A 20,519-nucleotide genomic window follows, 5' to 3' on the forward strand; every position below is an offset into this window, starting at 1 on the left:
CGTTGCCGAGTAACAAGCTTCTAAGGAAATCAACAGAAAAGGCCAGAGGAGGTCCAACAAGGAATATGTATCTCATAGAAACATCTTGAACAATATATGCCACTGGGGGTTCAAGTATCTTGAACCATAACTATTAAGTTAGAAACAGGGTCAGGACTCAGGAGTCTGAGTTTGACACTGTTTGATTAACAACTTTAGGGATAGCCTAGTAATTTGATTGAAATAATTGTCAAGATATTTCTCTTTGATGCAACTCTATGAGCTCCACGAGTTTTCATATGGCCTTTGACATTTCTTTAACCATACCAGTCAAACTTTACTTCTTTGAGTCCACACACAAATGAATCCCAAAATGTAGTGAACGAATAATGGAGGCTAGATAGACCCACAGGTCTTCGACACATGTGCAACAAAACAAAAGCTATAGGGATTAACAGGTGGAAAAAGAATTTGATATTGCCAAGCAAGGCTTGAAAATGATTTACAGAGAAATAAAATACGTTCCGGACCCAAAATATGACCCTTCTAACCAGTCATACCCAAGAGAGAAAAGAACAAAAAATTCTTATAAACGACAACATGAAAAATCAAACTCCAACAGAAAAATATCTTAGCAAGGAAACTGCATGGAAAGTATATATTTCTGTGCTATCAATCTATAATATATATATATATATATACTGCTTTAATTACATACTCTTGCCCAGAAGCCTGCAGAATCACTAGCATTTGTACCCTTCCAACACTTTGTTGCCCTGTGAGTCATCTAAAAGCAATAAGAAAAACTTATCTTCCGCCATGGAAGCTGTAGGAGAAGTTAGTGGCTTAATAGTGATAGAAGTTGCAATGGCGTCATGTGAGTGTTGCTGCTTAAAGATGAAGAACACGCGCAATTTCAATTTCAACCTCGACAGACTGGAAAAGGAGATGCAAATTCTAAGAGATCAAAGAAAAGATGTTCTGCATAAACTTGAATCCGCAGAGAAAGATGGAAACCCACCATCAAAAAAAGCACAAAAGTGGCTAAGAGATGTAGAAGAACTGGAGCACAACGTGAAATCAACGCAAGCAAATATAACGATGATGCAAAACAACACCAAACGCTGCAGATTCAAATTCAGTGGGAAAGTAGCAAGATTGCTTGAACAAGTTGACAAGCTACAGAAAGTTGGAAAATCCCAAGCCTCACTTAAAACTTAAAAATATACTTGTTTTTCTTTTTCTGATTCCAACACTTTTTAACTTAGTTTTGTCAGGGTGAGCCAGGCCCGAGCTGCAGTGCAAGGCTTGGGCGACTCTTGAAGGCCCACAGTAGCAAGCTACCGTATTAGGCCCTCCCCAATAAAAAATTAATTTAATATCGTGTGGACCATTGGCCCACGTATCAGATATTAAACTGACAAGAACAGATACTACACTTGATCTTAGCCAAAAGGCCGAGAAAGGTATGCTTTCTCTACCGTCTGATTTTTTATTATATAAACGTGCACTTGGGCTCTTGTTCTCATGCATAGACTGTGTGGGACACTTCGGAAATTCCTAGTCAACCTTTTGTTAGTTTATACGTACTGCAATTTACACATTAAGTTTTTGATTGTTATACACTTCTGTGTATATTAATTTGACACTTCCAGTAAAAAAATCGTGTAGAATAAAAAATAATAAATAACAGTACCATAAAATTCCTGTCCATTTTCTTTTTCCTTAAACAGGTCTGCATACTTCCAATTAATATTTGCATGACAAAACCATGATGATCTTCTGATCACAAAAATGAAAGGCCACAATATTTTTGGTTACATGCTTAAAGACAATACAGAGATCAATCATTATGAAACGAGGGTAGATTTTTGGCCAACTTCAGCTAGTAAAATACTAAAAAGATTTCTATTATGTAAGTATATAATATTTGATAAAATGATATATTTAATATGTTTGTGATAATATAATAGTATAAATTTAATAAATTTTTGTAATATGTTTAATTATTTTATTATTATTAATTATATATATATATATATATATTTTATACGTATTAAATTGAGTTTTAATTATCATTCATAATAATATTAAAATAATTAAGAAAAATTTTAACATTGAAAAATAAAACTTAATATTATTTGAGTGATTTTCTTTTTTTCTTTTTTCTTTTTTTTTCTTTCCAAGTAAACTTATCTATGTGGGTTAGCCACATAATATTAAGTAAACTTATATGCATTCACTTAGAGAGAAAAACTTAATATTATTTGAGTGATGACGATAATGACGTGAACCTACCTTACCAATTCGACATGAAGAAAGAAAGGTGAGTATAACTGGTCTTAATCTTTCAAGAGAATGGTTGTTTAGCAATACAAGTTCTCTAGTACATACATGAACAATTGTGAGGGACTGAACAAGATGCTTGAAGAATTAGCCATGAACAATCTTCGGGGTATTGTTGGTCCAAAATTGCTTACTATCACAAGTTGCAACATATCAGATTCCAATGGGAAAGAGTATGCACTGTCCCGACCTGTGGCTTGCTACCACATCTACTGGAAATTCTTCTCCGACTTAACATGTTTCAAAAGCATTTCAGAATTAGCTGGCCAACTTGGCTAAAATCATTTGAAGTCCAAAGGTGTGACAGAATGAAATATATCGCTTCTAAATTATGGTGATTTTATCTTCACCATCCGAAATCAAAGAAATAATCAAAAGGTAAGGTGTTGTAAAAGTCTGTAGAGGGTCTGTTATGTTTCAACTGAATCATCTCCACTCCAGCTTCTAGTGTACTAGATCCCATTCTTGTTCCCAAACTACAGATACTGGGAAGTACAAGGACTCCGATTTCCAGGATAGAACATAAGTCATTTCCAAGCCTAGAGAAGATTGATGTTATCTAGAGTTTATCTCCTTTGGAAGCTAGCTCTAACAGTTCAAAATGCATATATTATCATGGAAATATGAGGAGAATGAAAATGGTGTAGTGGATTGTATTGGGATGATAACAATACTAAGTCATCTATGCAGCACTAATTCAGACCACATGCCCCCCCCAAAGACTCCTTTTTTGCAATGCTACCTAAACCCCCAAATAAAAGTTACACTCTCAAGCAGTTCAATATGCCGTACCCTAATACTAGCCTGATTCTTTGATTCTGATTGTATTTTAATTTATTAATTTGGGTTTTCTTTGAATGGATTTAAATTACTGCAGCATGCCTGAAGACTTCAAAGAATCATTGAATCTGCAGTGTTTTTCCCTTTTTTTTTTTTTTTTTTTTTCAATCTGCTCAACCGTTTCATACACTAGCGAAGTAGATTGGTCTTCAAAGTCTCTGAAAAAGATTCAAGGCAAAGCAACTTGGGGTGTTGGCAGAGGCTGAAGGTTCACGAGGGCATATACTAGCTGTTTTTTAATTGGTGAACAAATACACTGGCGGTTCTTGAAGATGACATGAAATGCTGATTGTGATTGCCAATGAATCATTATAATTTATAAGTTGGAAGGAGTTTATAAATATCAATTAATTTGTTGTAATTTAAATAGAAAAATATCGTTGCTCTGTAAGAAGCCACAATAAAATAAGTTACAAAGAAAATTTACAAACAACAATAACAAAAATAATCAGATATTGTTACCAGGACTTGCCATTAAAAACTAACCTTAAATTAGCACTATGTAACTTGATCAAATCATTAAAGATTAATATAATTGAAATCTCTCTACATATAAAAACGAATTTATCTCAGACAGAAACCCAGCTAAACAGACATAAAAAGGCCAAAAACACCACTCAGAAAACAAGTGTTTAAACCATTATTTACATAGGCAAAAGCTCCTCAAAAGAAAGCGAATCAACTTTCAAAAATGGCTGAAAAACTAGAACACCTAAAGGGAAAATAGAATTAAAACTGAGGGAAGACTACAAGCCAAGAAAAGAATGACAGAATAAACAACTAAACCCCTCAACAAGAGCAACTTTCATTGAACTTAACTAGCATTAAACACAACGAAAGGTAACAGAACAAATTTAAATTAACATATTAAGAAGAGAGAAAGAGTTAAAACTTTGGTACTATTATTTACATATTTATCTGATTATTTGAAACATATATTGTCATTTATTTACAAAGTCACAGAAGATGAAACCCAACAACATAGTATCAACAATTTTCGCGTCACCTTCAAACCTCTCATGGCTTGTCTTGCTTTCTCTACAATCCCTCCATCAGTATTAACACAGTTAATAAATCTCCAAGGAGAATAAAAGAATATCTGCACACCTACGTAAAAGTGTAATGTAAGTTAGTTTTAAACAGCTATAAATGTAAAATGTCCATCCACAGTAAAAGATTTTCCAAGTTGCGAGCAAATAGATGAAAGGAATAATGGAGCCCATGCTAGAGCCACAAGAGTATGAGCAATTGGATCTCAAATAAATTATGATATATGTTGTTAAAGTTCCCCAAAAACAATGAGATTATACTTGCTTTGATCAACTCTGCTATCAACACTCATGTGCTCATGAATATAACAACTAATGTCCAACAATAAACTTAAAACAGGTAGGAGAAATATTACCTTTAGTCGAATTCATCACCTTCATCTTCAAAATGATTCTCCATTTTCAGACCTTCTATGTTATTATTTACAAACTTGAGTTGAGCCTCCATTGTCAAGCTCTCTCTATTATTTACAACCTCAAGCCGAGCCTGTGTCTTTGGGCTGTCACTGTTATTTACAAAGCCCTTGGTTTCTATTGGCATCTGCAGACCACCCCACCCAGTTTCTTCAATGCCATTGTGAAGTTCTGTCATTGGAGCAACACTACCAGTCAACGAGTCAAGAGAACCAGAGTTCCTTCTACATGAGACCCTGTCATTCTCAGATAATCCAGAACTCTGATGCAGCAGTTGCCCATTAACATTGCTATCTAAAGCAGGAGCCCTGTGTAAAAAAGAGATGGAAATTCATATACATAGTACATGCTCCAACTTTTGTTGAATTAAATGCTAAAATGCAAGAAGCAATGAGAACAAAGCAAAAAGGATAAAAAAAGTAAACAATGAACACTTGCATTCGAAAGGGATTCAATACTTGTAAAACAAAATAAACACAAAAGACTACGATATTAGAGTAACTGCCGCATCCAAAAGCTCAGTAACAAATGGATACATAAAACTTCAGCACACCTTGTCCTTTGGAACTTGGGTGCATGAATATAGTCAAAAATTGGGACCAAGTCTTTCGACCTAGCTTCAATCGTCAGAGTTGGAATTCTTTCAACCTCAACTTCCCCTCCTGAAGCATTTCCTTCACCCATGTTGACGCCCTCCATTGTCATAGACTGAAAGTATATCTAGTGAACAATTGTAAGAAAACAAAGGGTCTGTCAAAAATCATCTCAAGCAAATCCTATCATACAAATAGCATAATATAAATCCATCACCAAAACATACCTCGGGTTTTACCCACAATGGACTATGAGCTTGATGCATCTGCAATTCAGCTTCTGAAATATACAGATGATTTTTTTCCTCAGAGCTCATCTTTGTTTTTGGTGTTAAACCCCTAGTTTCAGGAAAGACAGTATTTCCCTTCTTAATTCCTTCAGGATATATTTTATTGCTGTCTGAATTTCCACTGTCGCCATATATGTCAATATTATCTTCTCTCTCCCTTCTGTTTTGTTTCTGGCATATATTCCACTTCTGGATAGCCTCAACTACTAATCTTGCATCACACTCTTGACCAGATTCATAGGCAGTGTTCAATCCAGACACAGCTGTTGTCAAATCTAGCCCAGTTGGCATCCGCAGTGCATATTGTATCATGGAACCTGAGGGAGAAAACACCAAAAGGTGGTTCTTAGTCTTCAAAGAGCTGCAGTCTGGACGCAAAGCATTGCCTTTGCAATTGTGGAAAGATGAAGCAACAGCCCCGGAAAGCGAATTCACCCTGCCTGTTGCAGCTGCTGCAGCCCCACTCACGGTTCCTCTCCAACCATTGTTACCATTTCTTATTCTGCTAACAACAGAAAGAGTAACTGGGGGGCCAGCTGCACAAAGGCTCTGCCGAGTTGGTGGCCAACGAACTGCTGACCTGGTCATAGCACCTGATCCACTATTTTTGGTAGTGAGACTAGAGTCAGCAAGAATATTTACTGGTCCTCCTAGAGGATTTATGGCAAACAAGTGGCTTGTCCCCCTAGAAGAACTAATCATTATCCAGTTGCTGTCATCACTGAAACTGATATCCTGAATGACCTGAAAAATACCCAAAAACAGATCAGATATGTGCTTGTCACAAACAGAATGAAGTTTTAGAAGAAGCAATGATTACTTCACTTACTGCATTTGTAAAACCACGTTGCAGCCTGTAAAGATGTACATGAGATCCAGTAGCATCATATGCCGAGGAGCTTACAGGGAGCCCAGGCATTATCTTAAAGACATTAATGTTATGACCTTGAACTGAAGCAGTCACTAAAAGGGTGCCACTAGGATCAAAACATAATGCCGAAATAGGACTCTTATGTGCCCTGAACTGGGCAATAACAACTTTATTGACAATATCTCTGACAATGACCTGAAGATGTAATCAAGCAATAAGCATGACAAGAAAGAACCAAGTTAATATAAGAAGGATTTCATAACAAACCTGATATGATGGATACTGGAAACATAATAAGTTATGATAAGATATCAAACATATACTTTGTAATCGTGCTTACAAGCAGAATTCAATGCCTAAAAATGAATGGATTCAGTTCATGAGATAGCTAAATGAACAAAATCCTCCATAAAGTTTCTAGAATGCAGCAACATTTGAGTCATGAAAGCAACAGACATCCATGAATTCTCATACTTTCAAAAAGAAGACAGAGGAAAAGATAGTAGGCATTAGACATACAGCCATAAGTAGACATAATTGAAAAGATATTCATGTACCATTCCAACATTATCTGCATCTGTCAAATGGCCATTAACAGTTCCATTGCCTTTCACGCTGGGACTTCCTATTGGCAGAGGACCGTTGCCATCAGGTAAAAGCTCAGAGTAATACCTGGACAGCTTCTTATATCCCATGTCTCCTAGGGTCACAATACCAGCAGCAAGTTGCTTGCTTGATTCTTTTGCATAGTGTGCAACCAGGCTCCCATTTGAAGTAAAACTAGCAGTTGGTGTCAGATGCTGTGGACTAACACGCCCAGAATTCGACACTACAACTGGACTTCCACTATAAGCCAGCCATCTGGGGCCTACTGCTAGAGGTCCATGGCCTATGCCTCCAGAACCTTGGCACCCCATAACTATAGGATTTGTAAGAATTGTATACTCCCTCTCTAAGGTTGTGGCATTAATACACTGTATCTGCAAAACATATTACTGGATGTCAAACACAAACACTAATAAAGCAAAGATAAGAAGAGTGATAAGTTATAAAATGAGAATATACCTGAGCTGCGAGAGATATAGCAACAACTCGGGGACTGCACCTCACAGCATAGACAGCTGATCTAAACTTTATGTTGTAAACATAAGACTGGGATCTCAAGGAATAAAATGAAACAACAGTCGGCACAAAACTGACGTTCACAGGCTCATGACCGTTTGGAACAGTACCATTTTGATTGGGTAGTGCATCCTGCATGTCTAAAGAAAGGTTACCATCAGTACAAACTACCAGCAAAGGGCGGCTGTCTGCAAACTTGTCTTCTGATCTCTTCGATGATGGTGGGTTTGGTAACATTTGCATAAATGAAACAGGACCACCATGTCTAGAAACCAGATCGCGGACATTATCTGCTTCTTCAACATCCCAAACCTGGAAACCAGACCGATAACCTAGCAGGAGAACTTGGCGAGTGAAACCCCCTTCTCCATCCAACTTGTCAAACCCAGCCCAGTTAACCTTTATAAGCGAATAATATAAAAAAGTTATCCCCATTCTTAATTCTTTATTTTTAAGAGCTCCATAGCAAGCTGGACTTTATGAACAGAAGAAAGGAAGTGCAATAATCTCCCCAAAAAAAAAAAATCAAATAAGGGAAATCATTTAAAAAACCTAACCACAAAAAGAAAAGGAAGAAAGCACACCAAAAACTACAATAAATAAACTAATAGAACCTACTCTCTCACTCTGTGCAAGAGAACATTAATATCTTATGCAAACTGCATTTCAATCAGCTTAATGCCAACTATTTACGTCATGCAGTTGACTCTATTTCTCTGTATGCAATAATCCACGTGAATAGGCCTCTATTTAATACTTAGCCACATTCAATTTATTTGGTGTCCAAAAGATTTTTCATCACAATTCACTAAGCCAAATATAGAATATCCAACTCATATCCTTTATAAAAGGTATCCAGCACAATTGCTCCTGAAAAACTTTCGGGGGACAACAGCAAAAATACCCTCATTCAGCAATCCTTCAAAACAGAGCATAAGAAACTGTGCTTTTATATTTCTGGGAGGAAGGTGATCACTCAAAAGTCCAAAGCTAAATTCTAAAAGAAAATTAGCGGTGACACTAACTCAAATATCCACTCTAAATCTGTCCAACCCCAATGTATTAACTGCGCTAAACTTCACAAACAGGTCAACAAATACAAAACTGGCATCAAACACACGTCTTGAACACATCCAGCAAAAAATAGTTAATAATACAGCTAATGATACGTAAGTCTGCCCATCAATACAAAACACGTGTAGACTTATAAGCTGTCTATGCCAAAAGATGGGTATAGTCTATCTATGCCAAAAGATGGGTACATTCAATCATCTATGCCGAACACGTATAGATTTTCGATTGTCTATGCCAAAGCACATGTAGATTTTCGATCATCTATGCCAAAACACGTGTAGATTATTGACTAATAGGAGTGGCAAATCAAAAAAGGATGTTGCTGACAACCAATAATTTTTTCACATCATTTATAGCCCCAAATTGTCCCAGTTACTGGACACATACGTTTTGTCGCCTTCGAACATTCCCACCATGGAAAGGCTGGTATTCCTTTCAATAATTGGGTCGACAAAGCATCAAATCTTGCAAACACAAACAAAACATACATGCATAACAACCTCAGACCCTTGCACCATCCCACCAACCAGTTGCAACCTGCAACTCATACTCATCCTAGCTCACAAGTAGACTCAAAATTAAATATACCAAGCACTTGCCTCGAAGGCAAAGCTTGTTCAGAATGATTTTCAAATTCATTCCATTTCCATGTATAAAAAGTTCACATGCAATATATTTCAACTGAACTATCGGAACAAGGAGAAAAATCAATGGCGGCCCCTAAATAAACTCTTCTGGAAAGAGACCTGTTTGTCAACAGTGGTCTCACACACTATTCTGAATTATCAGGATTTTACAATTTTGCCAAAGAAAAGAAATAAATTTTACACTAATCTAACCTTTACCTTATGGCTTACCCTGATTACAAAAGTTAAATGTATCAGAAAATGTGCAACACGAAATCATATTATACATGCAAATGCCTCCAATCATAGACATTTACTAAAGCATCAAGATTCTGCTTAGAAGACAATTATCATAGTGGTCATTCTTAAAAGTTTCAACCATTCTTAAAATTGAACTCAATTTAAACTGCATGTCACAAATTCACAATTACCAGTACATAAAAGCTAGAATTTTGCACCTCATACCTGATCATGACTAGCTTCATCATCCCTATCCACAATAGAGGATGCCACCGACGCAGCCGACCTTGCAACTGTCGAAGCACCATTAGAAACGATCCTCAAGTAGCTGGAAAGGGCACGAAACGAGGTTGGAAGGAAACCATTAGCCTTGCCTGGGCGAGGAACACCACCCTGCTGCTGCTTTTGGCCGCCATCATTCCTCATCCCCAATACCAAAGTGATCAGAATAGCAGAAACCCAGAACACAAAAACCACCGATTCCTCAAAATATGCCTTAATCATAACCACAGAGCTGTTTCTTTTTTGAACCAAAAAACCCACATAAGAAACAGCCCCAAAATCACAACTTTAGGTACCAAGTGTCTCCATCTCCTTCTACCACACTGAAAGCATCCAAAATCAGAAAGCACCCAAAATCACCAACCCCAAATCACAACCAAAAATAAAAATAAAAAAATTTGAAAAAATAAACGACTTGGCCCTCTGATTTTCACGTCGTCTTGCTATAAATACAATGAAACAATGAAGACGGTGCGAGACAAAAGCTTCCACAAAATAGAAGTCCCAAGGCCTTATCTTCAATACCCCCAAAACAAAAATAATAAATTAACAATTTTCTTCTTACCAACACCTTCTTCCTAATAGAATTTACAATTAAAAAATCAAAAAAATTTTACAGAGACCAAAAAGATAATTAATGGGTTTTCTTTTTAATTTAAAACACAGAAAAAAAAGAATTTTCAAATCAAAAGCTATGGTGCAGGATTATAGGAGGAATGTTTTGGTCTTTTTTAGAACGGAAAAACCACCGAGAATCCGCCGGAGAACCGGGAAAGATCTATAAGAAAAAGATAAAAATTAATAAATTTCAGAGAGAGGGATAGAGATATTTAGAGAGAGACAGAGAGATTGGATAATAGAAGAAGAGTGTTTCTTTTCTTGCTTTTGTTTTCATTGGAATAATTTTTTTTTTTTTTTTTTTTTTTTGGAATTAGAAATGGTAGAAAATAATTAAAATAAAAGACTCTAAACGTTCACGTCTCTCTCTGTATATCTCTTCCTCATCATCACCATCAATTAAAACACTTTCAAAGTTTGCAACTTTTCTTTTTTTTTTTTTTTTTTTTTTTTTTTAGCTTTTGTGTGTATTGGGTTTTCTCTTCCTTGTTCCTCTAATCAAAATTCAAAAACCAAAAAACCAACTCAGCCTCAACTTCCTCTCTTTCCCTACACGTTTTTTCTTTCTCTCTTCTCTCCCTCTGTACGCTGTCAAACAGTTAAAAGCCCAAATCAAAATTATATCCCAAAAATCAAAATTTTATAATTTTTCCTAATCAAAATTTTTCACGCTGTTAAAATATTCTTCCTTTCTCTTCACGTTCACATTTCAATTTAATTTCGTCATTTTATTTACAAGAAGGTTTCGAAAAGACCATTATTTTTCTCGAGAATCTGAACTCCCATGCAATTTTCGTATATAATTAAATTAGCATTTAGATCGAATTATTAACTTTTTTTTTTTTTTTTTTTTGGGGAAATATGTAGAGATAGGTAGGTAATAGAAAGGGATTGTGAAAAAAACCAAAACGTTGTTATGTGGTTTCGTGATAGCCATTAATGTTGTACAGGTAAAAGATGAGTCTTTGCGTGTTTCTTTCTTAGGACGTCACACAGGGGATTCAGGTTGATTTAGAGGTCTACGTGATCAACGGCTGAGATCAGTGGAGCACTGGATTAATATGTTTACTGGAGCATTATATAGGAATTTGATAAAAAGTAGAGAATCCAATGAAATAGTACGGCTTTGCTCTGTTTAAGGTCCAATCAAGGATATGACAGTCAATCTATCACGAGATTTTGGAACTTATTTTGTAAAATACGTTTATATTAATTAACTCAATGCAATTTGAGTATTGCTTATATTTGCTTTAAAATTTTTCAAATTTTATAGCCAATAATTTTATTTCTCAATTTTACAAGCATCATTATATGATTTTTCCTTTTAATTTAATAGACCATATGATAATTATTGGTTAATCATATGTATATAAAATGTATAGAAATAATACCATAATTGGATAAATAGGAAGGGATTGGATTTGTACCATCGGTTTTTAAGATAATGAACAAGTTGACCCATTTTTTTTCTGGTAAAAGTTTTTTTTAATAGTTTACTTGGTCTAAATAGGGGTTTTTTTTTTTTTTTTAATTCAAATTGTAGTCAACTAACTTGGAGGGCAAGAAAAAACAAAAATTTTCCGGTCAAAAACCATCACATGCATGGTAATTATTACCAAATTTGGTTATTATAATCTTTGAAAGCAGATTATATTAGAACTGCATCAATGTTCGGTAATATCTGTTTACAACAACAATATATGGATGCAGGCTGTACATTAGTTGCCACTTGAACTAGCTCAATGACCATATATAGTAAGAACAAATTGGGTCATTTGGTTAGGGAAAGTATTTGTCACTCTATAAATGCCAAAAGAATTCCCAATCAAAACAACTACTTATGTCGACATGGTGCAACTTCCCAATTTCCAAACCAATCATTCTTTCATTCAGGGGCAAAATCTATGGGTGCCCAAGTCGTTTTCAATTCAACAATCTTTATACCTTTTGGCCCATATTTCCAATTTTATAACATATTGTTACTTTATCTACATAAACAAAATGCGTACGTTATCAAATAAAAACTAACAAACAAATAAATATAGCACTCACATTCTTTATGTTACACCTTTTTTCCATATGCACATTAGCAAAAACATCTAAAATATAGTTTGAGCAAAGGAAATTGTTCCTTTTTGTATATTATGGCAATTCTCTTCTTTTCTTTTGGCAATTTCAAATATAGAGATGTTTGTTATGTTCATGTTAGGAAAATATGCTATATTAATTATTCTGTAAGGTACATTCATATAATTTGCATGATTATATGTGCTTATTTGTTTCTAAGAATGTCCCATGAAATAATAATAATAATATTTATTATTATAATAACCATTTTCTAAGGATGACATAAATGTTAATAAATTTAAGAGTCATGTTGGGGGGTATTACCAAGAGTGCAAGAGCAAAGATTACATTTCCATCATATACATCTAAAAACAATTTTAGATGTGACACTAAACATACAATGCTCACATGTATTATTATCCTCTTCACGTGATCTGTGTAGTCACTCAAAGACAACATAAACAATATAGTGACTTTACTATTATGCAAAAAGATAAACCTAAAAGTAAAATAAGGATTTTTATTTTTATTTTTGTGATTTTTTTTGTTTTTTAAGTTTATGGAATATCCATTTTAAAAACTTTTAATGCTAGTATAGTAAAACAAAAAAAATTATTTCTATAAAAAAATTTTAAAAAAATTTAGATTTGAAATCAAAACATAACGTATTCATGTGGATGGTTATATTTTTCACATGATAATTATTATTATTTAAAATAAAATAATAAAGTAATTATTAACATATAAAACAACAAGGCACATTTTGTCTTCATCATAGATATATATATATATATATTTTTCATAATATTGTGTTATATGTATATATATATATATATATTTAAAATTTTTACGAAACATCCCTTTTAGATAAAGGTTGAGTAAACGCTTTTATAAACCAAAAGAAAAAACAAAAACACTTTTAAGATGAGTTTTGATATTGCTCAATTAATGGGCTTTTCAAGTTGGTTCTTAAAAGTTAAGAAACTAAGGCCCAAACTAGAGATGGTTGAATATTTAGTCCACCTAAGCAGGGCCCACGGTTAAAGGAAAGTAAAAGTACAAAAAGACACTCAAGGTCAAGGATCTTGTACCAAAAGCAAAATTTCATCCCAGTATTTTTAGAAAAACCGTACGAGAGCTTTTAGAAAATATCAGGAGATGGTATTTTGGAAGAAGATTTCGATATAATGAGTTTTTTTTTTTTTTTTTTTTAAGATTTTAGAGAGATTACTTGCAGGATACGAGTCGGCGCAATTTATAAAAATTAATAGTGGCAATTTTATACACACACATGCACGTGGCCTCATCACTTGGCTAATTCAGCTATTTATTTTTATCAAAAAATAATAATAATAATAAAACTATAAATTCAGCTCTTTATTTTCACGCGCTTTCCATCTGCTATTTCCTTTCTTTCTTTTATTTTTTAGATTCTTGAAATATCTAATAAAATAAGATTTTATGGAAAAATTCCTAAGCACTATAGTGTTATATATATATATTTTTTTAAATAAGAAAATTTATAGCTATTCCATACATTATTTTTTAGCATTTAATCATTTTTTGTAAAAAGTGAATAACTCTCTCTTGATTTTCCCTTGAAGAAACCGCAAAGAAAAAAGAAAAAAAAAAAAAAAAAGCTCTCTGCATTTTTTAACATCCAAGGATTTATATATATATATATATATATATATGTTGAAGCAAAGGATTCTAATTTAGAACTTTTACTCGAGGAATTACCCATAAGATGAGAGGACAACATGAATGAAAGTTTAAGGCATTTGTTGTACATTTATTTTAGTTTTCCTTGATATATCATATAAGAAAATTTCTATGAAATGACTAAGATATTGCTATGCTAACGGTACATAAAAAAGTGTAACATAGTCTATTGATATATAACTTTTAATTATAAAATGAAAAGTATTCTAAAATTTAAAATGTTATTCATTTTATGATTTAACATTACCCACTTATAAATCATATTATATATTTATGGTTTATTATTAGCAGTCATATCATAATATCAATATCAAAGTAAAGACTTCCATAAGACCAATCTCAAAGTAAACACCCCCATTATACAAAGTTGTTTGGCATTAAAATAAAAAAAAGGTAATAAAAGTAACTAAAATATTGTTTAAGGCTTAATTTTTTTTGTTTCAACATAGGTTCATACATGTTGAATTAAAGCATGAATGGTCGCCGTGAAAAAAAAAAAAATATATATATATATATATATAAGTGAATTAATAGTGAATATATTGGTAAAATTATGCTACAATTGACATTTCTTGAGGGTAAAATTACTTGGTCTAAAAGGTAGCTTTTCAAGCTACAACTGACATATTTTGCTGCACTCTATTTGAACATAATCATTTTTTACATATACCATTTAACATGCTTAGTTTTTATTTTATGTTTTGTTATCTTTTCTATATAATTATACATAATTTGTTTATATCAAGTGCTAGTTACTGATAGTATAATATATTATACAATTTAAACAACTATAAACTTGAAATAAAATTAAAAAAAAATCAGAAGTAAAGATAAAAAAATAACACAATTTGAAATTGTGTTCAATTTAGTGTTTGTATATTTTTATTTCTTAATTTTATGATTAACTAATTATATATTTAACAAACTCTAACAATCACTGACTAATGTTTGATATAAGCAATTTAAAATAAAAAAAAATAAAACTAAAGGCAAACTACACTATGACCCAACAATTTAGGTTTTTAATTTTTTAAAAGAAAAAGGCTTATAGTATGTTTGAAAATGCTTTTTTATACACAATTATTTTTTATAGCACTTTTTGTTAATAAATGCTTCACAAAATAAATGTAAAATATTTAATTATACAAAGTATAAAGCACTTTTAAATTTATATGTGGCATTTTTATCTTTTAATTAATGCATTGAATGCAAGCACTTATTTCAAAAAAAATCAATTTTTTTTTTTGGAAGCATCTAAAATGTTTTTTTTTTAATACCAAAAAAAAAACACTTTTTAATATTTTAACAAAAATATATCTTTTTTTTTCTCTTTTTTTTTGGGTTTTGGAACACCTATTTTAATTCAAAATGTACTTCTAAACATATCTACCTCAGTTATGAAACATTGACATTTGGCACCGATATATTGATGATATTGTTTCCTTGAATGCGCATATGTATAATTTAGAGGCATAAATATCATCAAAATCACATGGAATTTTGAAATTTAATGTCTTGACTAAATTCATGATATGACATATTTTCATTGCTCTGTTACAAAACAATTATGAAGAACAGCAATCATGAAAGAAACAATTGGTACAAGTTCACGAAGCTTCACTATCCAAGTCTATAACCATGTTGGATTCATCAAAAATAAAAAAAGTCTATAACCTTGTTGGACATGATTTGAATTCTTTTAAACCCATTGTTTTGTGTTAAACTGAGGAAATGACACTAAAGTCAAAAAGATTCATAATTTATTTTTCAAAGCAAAGCATATATATATATAATACAATCTTTCTCTTATGCGGAGTTGGGTATTGTGGAAAAATTTAGGAGTGTCAAAAAAAAATAAAAAAATAAAAATAAAATAAAACACTGTATTTGTTTGAGCGGCTGAGATTAAAATTGAGAATAAATTCACTGCTTCTTACCGCGCATATTACGATAGTCTCCTCATTTAGCAGCTGCAAAACATTCCGTCAATTTTCCTTTTCGTCAGTTCCGATTTCTTCTCCTCTTTGACACCCAAAAACATATGATAAAAAATTTTCAGTTTTCAATTTTCGAGATACTCTTTAATTATCTCTTTGCCATGACCATATATAACCTGTCAATGTTCACAAATTCATGGTTATTTATCTGGACATCATTAAGTAGAAAAAAGAATAATAAAAAAATGAAAAGAGAATAAATATGAAATCAAAAAAGGTATCTAAGAGCATGAAAGCACAAGGATGAGTGGGCCAAGAGAATAAGACTGGCAATATATATTCATAATCATCACATCTATATGATGTTATTCCTTTTTTTTGGTAAATATCATATCTGTGTGATGTTAATCTCTGGATGTCCAACTTTTATTTATTTATTTTAATCCTTCCATAGAAGTGAAACATGCACTTAAGAATGCTTTTTTCTTCTTCTTCTTCTTTTTTTTTTTTTTTTTTTTTTTTTTTTTGTTTTGTGAATCATGTACTTGAGAATGTTATCAACCTTTTGTCTAATACTTCAACTTGAGACTTGCCTCAAAATATTTTATGGAGCTAGTCTTGGTTACCTAATTCATTATTTGACTATACAATTATAAGGTCAAATTTGTATCTTATAATCATTAATTGATATCTTTAACGCTTTAATATATTAGTATGTTTGCACTTTTATGTTAATGTTTCAACATATCATCATTCATATATTATATAAATCAAATGGCATATAGATAAAACAACGTTACTTTTTTAAAAATTATGATTGTCCCTAGAATTGCTCTAGTAGACATGCAATTCAACGTGTTTGGAAAAATAAAAAAAGAAAACAAAATATATGTGCTCGGAATTTCTCTACCAATCAATGTGGGTTGGTACAGGATACTAATCAGATGTTTAATCACATATCATCTAAGTATAGATCTCACGTTATCTAATTATAGATCAAATGATAATTCAAATATAATAATGATCACTTTTAAATATTGAACCATTCCAAAATAATTAATTTCAAAATTCAAATCTCTGAAATTATACTCTTCAGATGAGAGCAATTAAAAAATCTCATTTAATATGAAATAATATTGACAAGAGTAATATGTGTACCAATGAAGACATGGAGACGAATGCTACAAATGATAATAGAACCTATATCCAATCACAAATGTGCTAACGTCGTCAGAAAAGGGATAGGTTGACTAATATGGTAATAGAGCTTGTACCTGATCATAAGTATTCCAAAGGGAATAGGTTGATTAGTGTGTTCAATTTATTTATTTATTCTTTTTTTTTTGTTCTATAAAAGATAAATAGATTTTTGGATGGATATCATTAATTCAGAAATTATTTAAATGCGGTGGTTAAATTAAAAATAATATTAACATAGGTCCGTCAATAAAAACAGAATGGTACAATTTCATTAGTTTATTTAATATACATCATACATGTCAAATAATATTTGAAATAATTTTACTATGATGCATCATAATTCATAACTATTTTCATATAATTCTACTATAAATTATTTATTTATTTTTTCATGAAAAACAACTATATCTTTTGATGGATATCATCGAATCGAAAATTACTTAAACCAGTTTTGTCTTATAAAAAATATAGTAGAAGATTGATTTACCTTGTAAAGACAACCATTCCATTACAGCGATTTTAACATAACTAGTGTAATACGAGGTGCTCATTGAGCGCAGTAAGATTCAACTAGCAATTTTGGATTTATAAGGTGATTAATGTATAAATTTATTTATTTATTTATTATCATGGAAAAGAGCAACAATTTCATTAACAATAAAAAATTAAAAAATAGAAGTAAATAAAAAGAAAAAGAAAAAGAAAAAAAGCGAGAGCGGCTTGGAAGAGCCGAAAATAGAAAAGCCGAGCGCCGTTAAAAATGTGAGTGGCGCAAGTGGGAGGCTGGGAGTCCACGGTGGCATGTAGTTAATCCAGAAGTGATGTGCTTGATTTGGGATGGGAGTGGCGTCAGACTTGAGTTTTAGATTTAGGTTTGGCCCCAATCAAATCCAATCCCATCCACCACCAATTCCGCAACTTTTGTCCCACCCCACCTCCGCCTCACCTTCTTCTTCAACCGTACCTGTCTTCTCACTGCTCCTCCACGTGCCATCACGTGTCCATTCTGCTTCTTCTTCTTCTTTGTTTTTTTCACCTACCGTCTCTACCCTTTGGGCTTTATCGTCTATCCACCGATTTTCCAATCCACCATTTAGTTTCCTTTAATTTTATTTGTTGTCTCAATACAACGAGAGTCATCAAATATATTTAGCGTATCTAGCAAAAAATCAAATATATTTATTTAATATTAGACATCAATGATGTAAATGTAGTATATATTTTACTTTTTTATAATATATTAATTTGTTAACCAACAATAACGATCACCCACATTGTTCTTGCAGGAATAGTTTAAATGGTTAAAAACAATTATCTATGCAAACAATGTTTTAAGTGTGAAATTCTCAATTCCTAATATCAAGAAAGCAATCAACCATATACAAACATAGTAATGCTATAAAACACACATATTTCATTCTATATTATGCCAGCTTAAATATTTTCATGCATATTTTTAAAAGGACAAGTGTTAAAAAAACATTTACATGCATGTATTTTCAAAGATAACCGTGTAATTTTTTTTTTTTTTTTTTTAATGGCTAGAGAACAATGCTTCTTGTAGGAAAAAGCAAAAATCCTATATAAACATATTTGTTAGTCCAAATAGAGAGAGTACGTTGGTTTGAATAGAGCCCAACAGCCCAACTGATTTGACATTCAGCCCCACACAACTTGTGGTTGGTCTTGTATCAAACTCTACTATTGGGCCAAAAAATTGGGTGTAGTACTATACTTGGGTGTCGTATTGGCTTCCACTTATAAACCGATAAAGATAAATGAATTATTGTAACGTAGTTTGTGAAGCAACGTAAAATACAAAAAAGGACCAACTGGACACCGTTTCAGCAGATTTCGGCTGCATGGTACAAGATAATACAATCCAGCAGGCATGTTGCTATGGCCGGTCCAATTAAATAAAATATATATAAAAAAAAGGACTGCTGAATTTTGTAGCTTAGCACAGATCCCGATGAAGGTATTGTACCATTTATTCCACGCTTTTTGCCTTTTTCTGCTTTTAACCCAACAGGGAAGACCAAGGGATGCTTGGGACTGTTCATTATTCCATGCTTCATTTCGCTTCTAACTAAATCACATGGCCAAGGGATTCTCATTACTGTTGATCATTTCAAGTACCATTTTATAAATTGAATTGCATGGGTTCAATATGTCCATTACATGCTAATAATCACCATTTATAGGCTTAAAAATTACTTACATATTGTTTCCTAATTTAATTGATATTTAACATATATAATTTATTTATTTGATCAAATGTCAATTTAAAATTTTTTAAATATATAAATTATTGAAGGAAAAAATATTAAATTGAATACAATTTTTATATTTTTATTGTTTATTTTTTTACCTTTAAATTTATAATCATTTAAAATATTTTGTAAATTATAGCTATCATTAGCTAATATTGGATATAAAAAAATAACACACGGTTAGATCGAAAAAATTAAAATTGAAAATTAAAAACTAACTATATTGCCAATGATAGCTAAAGCTGCCATTTTTCTTTATTCTTTTTCGTTTATTTTTGGCAGAATAGGAAAGTTAAGAGATAATTGAAGTATTGGATTGCTTATTTCAATATCTTATTTTACAAAATTGTGGTCACAATGATGAACAAATTATTTAAACGATCAGGTTGCCCAATTGTAGTAATCATGTTTATTTAGCTATTACTAAAACAATGCTTTGCTTCTGTAGTTAGACATACAATTTTACTTAATTTAATTGATCATCAAATAATTTAGACGTATAAAGTTAATTATATATCTCCACAATCATAAATTCTTTTTGTATCTCAAATGGAACTCATTAAAATATTTTAGAGTTCTTATTGTCAAATTGTCACATTCTATACCTCAAATTAATAGAGAAATTAGAAAAATGAGTATCTAGTGCTCAATGTCACTTTAAAATGAATTTGGCATAAATCATAATTTGAGTAAAAAAAGCATCCATCACCATCCTTTTACAAACATGGACATTTTTTTTTTTAATATTTAAGTTAGGATTTCGTAGTCGAGAAAGAGAGAATTTCAAACCAAAAGCACAAATTACTTCTCACATTTTTTTGATAAAACAAATTATTTCTCACATTTTTTTTTTTTTTGGTAAATAAAATTATTTCTCACATTGATGGTAGACAAGCACCTCCCACCATATATTTAAATGAAAAATTGGCAAAGCATGGAAATAGCAATTTTTTTTATATTTATACTTGCTAAGTGC

The 20,519-nt window shown here is 32.0% G+C and overlaps 1 protein-coding gene and 1 non-coding gene across 3 annotated transcripts; both read right to left on the bottom strand.

The window, feature by feature from the left end:
- Nucleotides 1-1,247: 1,247 nt before the first annotated feature.
- Nucleotides 1,248-11,143, bottom strand: LOC107431682 (autophagy-related protein 18f). 2 transcript variants are annotated; one of them, XM_016042672.4, is made up of 8 exons: nucleotides 9,670-11,143; nucleotides 7,448-7,903; nucleotides 6,940-7,362; nucleotides 6,341-6,577; nucleotides 5,449-6,255; nucleotides 5,182-5,348; nucleotides 4,571-4,936; nucleotides 1,248-4,264 (listed from the first exon to the last, which is right to left on the bottom strand). In XM_016042672.4, exons 1-7 carry the CDS (start codon nucleotides 9,946-9,948, stop codon nucleotides 4,573-4,575), a joined length of 2,733 nt encoding a protein of 910 aa, XP_015898158.2. In that variant the 5' UTR covers nucleotides 9,949-11,143; the 3' UTR covers nucleotides 1,248-4,264; nucleotides 4,571-4,572. The 2 variants fall into 2 exon arrangements, with proteins under 2 accessions (XP_015898158.2, XP_015898152.2); XM_016042666.4 differs by having other exon boundaries at nucleotides 1,248-4,272; nucleotides 9,670-11,141.
- Nucleotides 1,253-1,449, bottom strand: LOC112490336 (U2 spliceosomal RNA). The gene has a single exon (XR_003054586.3). It is a non-coding gene; the product is annotated as a U2 spliceosomal RNA (small nuclear RNA).
- Nucleotides 11,144-20,519: the final 9,376 nt, after the last annotated feature.

The sequence above is a fragment of the Ziziphus jujuba genome, chromosome 1 (genome assembly GCF_031755915.1).
Source record: "Ziziphus jujuba cultivar Dongzao chromosome 1, ASM3175591v1".
In the NCBI taxonomy this organism is placed as follows: Eukaryota; Viridiplantae; Streptophyta; class Magnoliopsida; order Rosales; family Rhamnaceae; genus Ziziphus; species Ziziphus jujuba.